Source organism: Crocuta crocuta, unplaced genomic scaffold (assembly GCF_008692635.1).
Source record: "Crocuta crocuta isolate KB4526 unplaced genomic scaffold, BGI_CrCroc_1.0 scaffold330, whole genome shotgun sequence".
NCBI lineage: Eukaryota > Metazoa > Chordata > Mammalia > Carnivora > Hyaenidae > Crocuta > Crocuta crocuta.
In genome coordinates this window covers 576,337-586,743 of record NW_027530521.1, presented here as the reverse complement: position 1 = coordinate 586,743, position 10,407 = coordinate 576,337, and the positions used below count along the sequence as shown (strand labels likewise).

The 10,407-nt window shown below is 42.1% G+C and overlaps 1 protein-coding gene across 1 annotated transcript in view; it reads right to left on the bottom strand.

The window, feature by feature from the left end:
- Positions 1-7,392: 7,392 nt before the first annotated feature.
- Positions 7,393-10,407, bottom strand: part of NUP160 (nucleoporin 160) — a 49,687-nt gene continuing 46,672 nt past the window's right edge. The window contains exons 35-36 of the mRNA XM_077767276.1: positions 9,143-9,247; positions 7,393-8,665 (exon numbers count right to left, since the gene is read on the bottom strand). Coding sequence (XP_077623402.1) covers positions 8,576-8,665; positions 9,143-9,247 — 195 coding nt within the window. The 3' untranslated portion in view covers positions 7,393-8,575. The remainder of the gene's footprint in view (positions 8,666-9,142; positions 9,248-10,407) is intronic.

Below are 10,407 nucleotides of genomic sequence, written 5' to 3'. Positions count from 1 at the left end.
GCTGCGTAATCAATATTCATGTACCGCGACACCGCCTCCTCAGAGAATCGGCTTTTAACCGGCGGAGCGCGCGCCCGCGCAAGCGCCCTGGGCCCTTTACGCTATTCTGGTTCCTCCTTCCAGGGTGGCAGGGCGGGCTTTACCCACGGTGCTAGGCGATTGGCTGTTTTGATCCACTGAAGGAGCCAGTAGCCAGTGGAAAAAGAAAAAGAGTGAGAGTCGAGCCAATAGCGCGGAAGAGCCTGAGTTAGAACGACTTCCCATCATGGACTCCACCCATGCGTCTGTTGCGGAGTCTTTTCTTTATCCCCTTTGTCCTCCATCTTGTCCCTATTCTCTACCCTGCCGTGGGTAGGTTTTTTGTTCCTTGGGAAGGCCTTCTCCGAGTTTCGTTCTGATTATCGTGGCTTATTTTGGGCATAACATTGAACACTGAGTAGAATAGTGGGTCTTTTGTGGTTTTGTAAATGTTTTCTTAGGGCACAAATCTGATGTCTTATATTGGGTTACTTACCAGCAGGAAAACAATCATTAGACCTTGTACCGCATAAGAGGGAAAGTCCTAAACTGTTGCGATGGTTTACAGCGTTCCCAACCGGGCACATCGGTCCGATCCTCGACCTGCATTGTCGTCCTTAAGCACGCTCCCCTCCCTTTCCGCTTCTTCCTTCCTTTGGAGCCAGCCATTGGAATAGCTGGAATAGAGCGTCACATGGGGAAATTCTCCATTACTCAGGACCCAGTAAACGTTAGCGCACTTATGTCTGAGGCACTCACTGCCCAAGCGCTTTACAAGTACAATCGTATTTTACCAAAACTTTGTATGGTAGATCACATAGTCCTTAATGTATAGATGGCCCCTCAAATTTTTTTGTAAGATCTTATTTTTAAGGAATCTCTGTGCCCAATATGGTGCTGGAATTTATAACCCGGACGTCAAGGGTGCTATGCTCTACCGACTGAAGCAGCCAGTCACACCCCCATTTTTTTTTTTAAGTTTAGTAATCTCTACACGCAACGTGGGGTTTGAACTCATGACCCTGAGATCAAGAGTCACACAGGCTCTTCTGACTGAGGCAATGTTTGAACGTAAAAGCCATGAAAACAGTGGCTTGTCCAGTTTGTTTCCTGTTTATGAAATGCACTTTCTGGAGCATAAGCACTCAATTTTTGAATGAATATACTGCATAAATATATACAAACGTGAAATAAGTAGCAAAAATTCTTTTCTTGCCTATGGGAGAAATATCTGGATTAGTGTCCTGAGATTAGACTCCAAAAATTTCTGAAAAATTAGCAGCTACAAACAGGAAAATTTGCTGTTTTGAAGCTGTTAGTTTTCTGATATTTCTTGAGAGAAGAGGCATTGAAATATAGGAGTGTGTATAAGAGTTCTGAAGCCAACATCTTGGTTCAAAACTCACCCTCTGCACCTTCCAGAAGTGGTTGGTTGGATAAGTTTATTTTTATTTTATTTTATTAATGTTTGTTTATTTTGAGAGAGAGAGACAGATCGTAAGTCGGGGAGGGACAGAGAGAGAGAGAGAGGGAAACAGAATCCAAAGCAGGCTTCAGGTTCTGAGCTGTCAGCACAGAGCCTGACATGGGGCTAGAACTCACAAACTCTGAGGTCATGATCTGAGCCGAAGTTGGACGCTTAACTGACTGAGCCACCCAGGCACCCATGGATAAGTTTCTTAACAACCTTAAATTCTGTTTCTGCAGCTATACAATATGCTAGCAACAGTATTCTTACGGTAGTCATGAAGCTTAACTTAGAACATAGTTTTAAGATCTTTGCCTTGTACAAAGAGCAAAATAAGCAATTATTATATGGTAACTATTATTATTAATGAGTCTTTCCTTTTTTTAAAATTTTTTTTAATGTTTTTTTATTTATTTCTAGGAGAGAGAGAGAGACAGCGTGAGCAGGGGAGGGTCAGAGAGAGAGGGAGTCACAGACTCCGAAACAGCCTCCAGGCTCTGAGCTGGCAGTCAGCACAGAGCCCGATGCGGGGCTCGAACCCACGAACCGCGAGATCATGACCTAAGTGAAAGTCGGACGCTTAACTGACTAAGCCACCCAGGCGCCCCATGAGTCTTTTCTTTATACAAAGATCTAGATCCTATTATGAAACTGGCTGGAATCAAATTGAGATTATGAGCTAAACACACAGTGCATAGAAATGGGAAAGGTTTTTTCCTTGGGAGAAACATATTTCTGGAGGTGACTGAAATAACTGTAGTATTTATAACCATGGTTCTCAATGCTGGCTGTTCATAGAACCATCTGGATAGCAGCAAAGCAATATAAAAATCAGAATCAGTTGGGTTGGGGGTGAGAGTACAGAGCCCATATCAATTTTTTTAAATGTGCATTTATTTATTTAAAAAATTCTTTTAAGTTTATTTATGTTTAAGAGAGAGAGAGAGAGAGAGAGAGAGAGAGAGAGAAAATGGGGGAGGGACAGAGGGAGAGGGAGGAACAGAGGATCAGAATCTGGCTCTACACTGATCCAATGGGGGGCTCAAACGCCCAAACCGTGAGATCATGACCTGAGCCGAAGTCTGATGCTTAACTGACTTGAGCCACACAGGTGCCCATCCATATCAAATTTTCTTTTATAGTAAGCTGTATGTCCAACATAGACCCCAAGATCAAGAGCTGCATGCTCTCCTGACTGAGCCAGCCAGTAGGCATCCCAATATCAATTATGTATGCATGTATGTATGTATGTATGTATGTATCGTAATCTCTACAACTATCGTGGGGCTCATGACCCTGAGATCAAGAGTTGCATACTCCTCTGACTAAGCCAGCCAGGTGCCCCTATCACTTATTTTTTTTAAAAACGCTTGACATTATTCTAATGTTTAGCCAGGGTTGAGAACCACTGGCTTTTGAAGGAGACATAGTCTGCCGTTACTGCACTCAGAGAAGGTGTTAGGGATCTGGACCAAGGGTAGGCAAATTATAGCTAAATCAGACCTTTTATTTTATTTTATTTTATTTTATTTTATTTATTTATTTTAATTACTTTTAAAGTTTTAAAATTTTATTTATTTAATTTTTTTTTTTTTTTTTGAGAGAGATNATTTATTTTTGAGAGAGACAGAGACAGAGACAGAGCATGAGTGGGGGAGGGGCAGAGCGACAGATACACAGCCAGCTCCAGGCTGTCAGCACAGAGCCCGAGGTAGGACTCAAACTCATGAACTGTGAGCTCATGACCTGCCAAAGTCGGATGCTCAACTGACTGAGCCCCCCAAGCGCCCCTTTAAAGTTTCTATTTAGTTATTAGAGAGAGAGGGATTGAGAGAGAGAGAGAGAGAGAATGAGCAGGAGAGGGGAAGAGAGAGGGAGACAGAGGATCCCAAGCAGGCTCTGTGCTGACAACAGAGAGCCCAATGTGGAGCTCAAACTCATGTATTGTGATATCATGACCTGAGCCAAAGTCGGATACTCAACCGACTGAGCTACCTAGGCACCTCTGTTCTATCCTATCCTATCCTATCCTATCCTATCCTATCCTATCCTATCCCATTCTATTCCATTCCATTCCGAGAGAGAGAGAGAGAGAGAGAGAGAGAGAGAGAGCTGAGGAGTAGGGCAGAGGAAGAGAGAGAGAGAATCCCAAGCAATCTCCACACTGAGCATGGAGCCTGACGAAGGGCTTGATCCCACAATCCTGGGATCACGATCTGAGCTGAAATCAAGAGTTAGAAGCTGAACTGAGTCACCCAGACACCCCTAAAGCAGACCTTTTTTTTTTTAGTGTTTTTTTTTTCGAGAGAGATAGAGTGTGAGTGGGGGAGGGGCAGAGAGAGAGAGACAGACAGAATCTGAAGCAGGCTCCAGGCTCTGAGCTGTCAGCACAGAGCCCAAGGTGGGGCTTGAACCCATGAACCGTGAGATCATGAACTGAGCCGAAGTCAGACGCTTAACCGACTGAGCCACCCAGGCACCCCATATGTATTTTTTAAATGTTCATTTATTTATTGTGAGAGAGAGAGCATGACCAAGGGATGGGCAGAGAGGGAGGGAGCCAGAGAATCTGAAGCAGGCTCTAGGCCATCAGCACAGAGCCCAACATGGGACTCGAAATCATGAACTGTGAGACCATGACCTGAGCCAATGCAGGACACTTAACCAACTGAGCCACCCAGGCACCCATATATATATTATATATACATATACACATATATATTTTTTTCTTAAGATTATTTACTTTGAGAGAGAGTGACCTGGANGACTGAGCCACCCAGGCACCCCATATGTATTTTTTAAATGTTCATTTATTTATTGTGAGAGAGAGAGCATGACCAAGGGATGGGCAGAGAGGGAGGGAGCCAGAGAATCTGAAGCAGGCTCTAGGCCATCAGCACAGAGCCCAACATGGGACTCGAAATCATGAACTGTGAGACCATGACCTGAGCCAATGCAGGACACTTAACCAACTGAGCCATCTAGGTGCCCCACAAACAAACATATATATCTTTCAAGTAAATCTTTATACCCAACATGAGGCTGGAACTCATGACCGAGATCAAGAGTCACCTGCTTCATCGACTGAGCCAGCCAGGTGCCCTGACCAGATACATTCTTTCTTATACTACACTATTTTACTTGTTTTTATGGAGGTTCATTTAAATAATAAAATCTCATTTACTGGAAGAAATATCCATTTTTAGTCTATACAGACAGGCATAGGTTATTTGAACAATAAATTGGCCATTTGATGAATGGAGTTCCATGCAGATATGTAAAGGTATATTCTTGTATACTGGGGTGAATGAGCTACTTATTAAGGTCTCAATTTGTGAAAAAACAGTAATACAGGACTATCTGTTTCTAGGTACAGACAAAATTGGAAAGAACTGAAGATTAAAGAACATGTTAGAACTTTCTATTATATCGTTCTAGTAGAAAAAAAATTTACCAGGTTGAGGTAAATTAGGTTAATTCTGTTATAGACTGTGATTAAGACTTTTCACTACTGATTATTTTAACAGAAATCTTATTTATTTATATTGCCTGCCATGAGGGGAATGTTGATATCAGCCACACCAGAACAGCCTGGTACCCAAAGGGTGGACAAATAGTACAATCTATGAGGATGCACAGACTGTGTTTTCTAGAAGCTTCTGTATCTTGTAACTGTTCAAAAAAAATTTTTTAATGTTTATTTTTTTGAGAGAGACAGAGAGAGATAGAGCACAAGCAGGGGAGGAGCACAGAGAGAGGAAGACACAGAAGCAGGCTCCAGGCTCTGAGCTGTCAGCAGAGCCTGATGCGGGGCTCGAACTCACGGACTAAGAAATCATGACCTGGGCTGAAATCAGACACTCAACAGACTGGGCCACCCAGGCGCCCCGTAACTGTTGTTGTTGTTTTAATTTTAAAACTTTTGTTTTACCCCTAAGTGCTCAGTGCAGTTTTAGGAGACAAGACAGCCTGTACTTTGGGAGGGAATCAGAATGGGGAGAGAAAAATCCATAGTGAGCGGGTGAGAGCTGACCCCTGGGATTCTTGAGCGTTTTGGTGAGGTGGCAGAGGTGACAATGCACAGGACAGCTTGTAGAACAAATCAGCTTTTCTTGGAAGGTTACAAAAATCAGTGATAAACTTGGTAAGAATGGTCAGTACGAAACTCGTGTGTCATTAATTCTATTATTCACAGGAAACAATGCCATTTTATTGTCACAGGGTGGTAATGTAGGGATCTTATGTTACATCTTGTTATATGAGGAGTGATAAAATTTCCCTCTGAGAGTCGTATCTTTATAATGGCAGTTAAGTACTAAAGAAGCAGGGAGCTTTTTTTTTTTTTAATGGAATGCTTCACGAATTTGTGTCATCATTGCATAGGGGCCATGCTAATTTTTGTACTGTTCTAATTTTAATGTATTTTTTAAAGGTTTCTTTTTGAGAGAGAGGGAGAGCAAGTGTGTGAGAAGAGGAGGGGCAGAGGGGGGCTGGGACGGAGGATCCAAAGTGGGCTCTGTGCTGACAGTAGCGAACCTAATGTGGGGCTTGAACTCACAAACCACTAGATCATGACCTGAAGTCAGACACTCAACAGAGCCACCCAGATGCCCCTAATGTTGTTGTTGTTTTTTTTAAGTTTATTCATTTATTTTGATAGAGAACCAGCAGGGAAGGGGCAGGGGTAGGGGGTAGGGGCAGAGGATCCGAAGTGGGCACTGTGTTGACAGTAGATAGCCTGATGTGGGACTTGAACCCATGAACCATAAGATCATGACCTGAGCTGAAGTCGGACGCTTAACTGACTGAGCCACCCAGGTGCCGCTGTGTAGTTCAAATTTTTAGTATATGTGCTGCCGAAGTGAGCACAGGAGGGAGCTTCTTTTTTTCTTTAAAGATTTTTAGTGTAATCTCTATACCCATTGTAGGGCTCAAACTTACAACCCTGAGATCAAGAGTTGCATCTCCACTGACTGAGCCAGCCAGGTGTCCCTAAGAGGGCGCTTTTTATTTTTTTAAGTTTATTTATTTTGAGAGAGAGAGAGAGAAGCAGAAAAGAAAATTTCAAGCACTGACAGTGTGGAGCCCAATGTGGGGCTCAAACTCACAAACCGTGAGATCATGATCTGAGCCAAAACCAAGAGCCGGATGCTTAATGACTGAGCCACCCAGGCTCCCCAAGAGGAACCCTTTTAATAACATTTTGTAATCAGAAATTGTTGGCGTGGGAAAAACAAGGAATAATGATGCTACTATGGACTAAGAAAACACCACATGCATGGTCCAGGAAACGAACCATTTCGTTTTCTCCAGAACGAAAGTGGAGAGAAAAGTGAAGTGAAAGAATTCCCATCTTCTGTTCTGGATGGAAACCAAAGTGAAGAAGGTGGAAGAAAAGAAAAGAGGGGCGCCTGGGGGTCTCAGTCAGTTAAGCATCTAACTCTTGATTTCAGCTCCAGTCATGCTGTTTGTGAGTTTGAGGCCTGTGTTGGGCTCTGCGCTGACAGTGCGGAACCTGCTTAGGATTCTGTCTCTCTCTCTCTCTTTTGCCCCTCCCCAACTTGTGCTGTCTCCCCAAAATAAACAAACATTAAAAAAAAAAAAAAAAAAGGAAATGGACATAAGAGCTGGGTTTGCTCCAGGTTGGGTGGGGTCTTGAACCAAAATACTGACAACAGAAAAAGCTGGTCTGGGTCTTTTCCAGTGCCCCCATGGAAACCACTGCTCTGATGAGCAATATAGGGTGGGTAATTTTCTGGAACAGGGTCAGTCTCAAGGCACTTCCCGTTCTCCAAAATGGCTAGAAGAGGATTTGATATTTTTCAGACTGTGACTTATGATCCACTGGTCATTCATGAAAGCGTCGGGTTACATAGTGACAAATACATATTCTGTGAAACCTTTCTTTTGGCTTTTATGTGTGTATTTGGTTAAATATGTATATTTCTTGCTTGGGAGCCACGGGTTTTTGAGCTCTGGCAGGGCAAGGGCTCTCCCAGTCCCAATTACATCAAACACTTCACATTAACCTTGGTAGACCTAAAATGAAAAAAGAGCCATACATTTCAATATCTACCAATAACAGTACCACAGTGAAGCTCACATTGTTATTTAAAATATATAATGTAATTATGGTATTGATAGTATAAAAATTAAAGGCTTATGAAAAACTCAATAGAGGTCAAAGGGCATACAAGCAAGTAATATACAGATCATTTCCTTAAAAGATACATTTTAATATACAGAATAAAATCCAAGATATTACTTTTCATGATCCCCAAAATCTGTGGGCATGAATATTTCTGAATCTGACCAGGAAAGTTTATATTTTGGTCCAATACATTATTAGACAAGTTGTATGATCAAGTCCGGCTTGATTATCATAAATCATAGAAGTTAACAGAATTTACCTTGAAAATTGGGTATAGATAAAATTCCCCATTTTTTTCTTAGCTAAGAGTTTACTTAACTTTAGCCTCAGAACCAGATTCAAAAGAAGGTATCTTCTTTCACAGCTGATCATCATTTTAGGTTCCATCTAGGCAAATTATTTAATACTTTATTGAAGATCATACAAAAACTCCACAATAAATAATGAAAAGAATATGCAAAATCATTAGCCTCTGTTTGCAATACAGAAAATACATGTCAGTTCTGGACCAAAATAATTCCACTGAAATACAGACAGTGGCCGGGAAGAATGAAGGGTCTGTAGTGGCTGTGTCCAGTGGTTAGCCACAACCAACCACCGCCACCAGCTACTGTGGAAAGTGAGGGTGGGTTTTAATTTGCAGATAAAGAATGTCTTCGGTCATTTAAAAAAATAGAAACTCTAAAAAAGCTTGTGAATCATATACAAAAGCAGCTGTTTGAGACCAAGGTTGAGAACCAGAAGTTGTGTGTTAGCACCGCCAGCAAGCACAGGTTCTGTGGCTCATCTGCCCTCCTCTCTTGCGCAGAACGCAGACTTGATGTTGCACACACCATTTGTGGGTATAAAAATTGTCCTGGGATACAGGCTTCCTGTAGGGTAAAGTCTTAAGCCCTAAGAGGCACCAAGCGGTTACAAAGGCTAGGCAGTCGTCCAGATCACAAGTTCCGACGATATAATAAGTCCCGTGTTGCCTTATCAACTTTTTCCTGGTAGTCCTCCAACTTGTCAAGTATTTTCTGGGACAGCTATAGGAGAAAAGAAGGGAATCATTACAGAACAGGTCAAGGACTAAAAAAAGAATGAAGTTATTCACCACTTTGACTTCGCCAACTAGACTCCCCCTAATAAAGATGACCGCCACTCCGCTTCACTTACTCAACATTCAGTACAGGATTCTGTGATTCTATTGATAAAATCGGACTTCTGTGTTAACATACCCTACCCCAATCCTGTTCTCCTAATGAATTTTCTAAACATGCAAATCACACCAGCATTTTAATAAAAGCATTACTGGCTCCCTTCTCAGAACCAGAGAGGCTACATCTGATTTAGCTACATCTGATTTAAAATTTCATTTTATAAAGGGATTGGAGCAGCATGTTAAGGGCAACAAAGAGTGTCTGTTCTCCCCTTGATCCTTGAGAACTGAAGAGCCAGCTTTCAGTGGGAGTGCTAGGGCTTATGAAAGACACCTGACCTGCGTCATGAAAGGACTGACTTACGGCAATGTTGTGACTGTTGGCACTGTTCTCTCCTAGAGCCTGGAGAAGCTGGTCAATAGAAGAGTATGGGAGCCACACCATCGGAGCTGTTGCAGACAGCGGAAACTGAAAAGAAAAATATCTTCTATTTGAAGAAAATCTCAAAAGCAGACCATTTCTTCTGGGTAGTTTCACAGGTTTGGACAATATAAACTTCTTTACTAATTTTTTTTTTTCACAGTAAGAAACTGTATGTGTGTACATGTACACAGACACACATTTGTCCCTCCCCCACCCCTTCACTTCTCTTTTCAACTGGGAAACTTATCCTTTTCTCAGTTAAATCAAATGTACTTAAATTTTTTTTCAATGTTTTATTTTATTATTTATTTTTTGAGAGAGAGAGAGAAAGACGGGGTGTAAGTGGGGGAGTGGAAGAGAAAGAGGGAGGGACAGATTCTGAAGCAGGCTTTAGGCTATGAGCTGTCATATGGAGCTCGATGCAAGGCTCCAACCCACAAACCGTGAGATCATGACTTGAGCCAAAGTTGGATGCTTAGCCAACTGAGCCACCCAGGCTCTAAATTGTCAAGGAATGCTTTCCTATTTGCAGTCTGAAATTTAGGTTCAAATTAACTGGAAAAAAATTTTTGGAAAAGGAAAGCTTATCTTTCAAAGTTCTGAATACTTTCCTAAGAGTTTAAGAGCTTGGCTTTGTAGTTAACTAGACCCAGATTTTAGACCTGGCTATTCTTCTTCTTCCTTTTAATATTTTTAAGTATTTATTTTTGAGAGAGAGAGAATGAGCGAGAAGGGGCAGAGAGAGAGAGAGGGAGACACAGAATCTGAAGAACTGAAGCAGGCTTTGGGCTCTGAGCTGTCAGCACAGAGCCCGACGTGGGGCTCAAACTCATGGGCCAAGCCGTGAGATCATGACCTGAGCTGAAGCTGGACGCTCCACTGACTGAGCACCCAGGCATCCCTAGACCTGGCTCTTCCATTTACCATCTGTGTGAGCTTTGGCAACTTATTTAACCTTTGAGCCTCTGTTTCTTTATGGGTTAAAAAAAAAAGGGGGGGGGTCGGTACAACAATCTCCCATAGGTGGGTATAAGGATTAAATGAGAAAACACTTGCGGAAGCTCAGCAGTTTTAGCACACAGAAAATAGCATTTTGTTTTTAATTACCTCTCTCCTCTAAACACTAACTAAAGCTACATTCCTTTGATGGAGAAAAATGAAATGTATCCCCATTTTATAAACAGGAAATTGGAGAACCCTGTAGT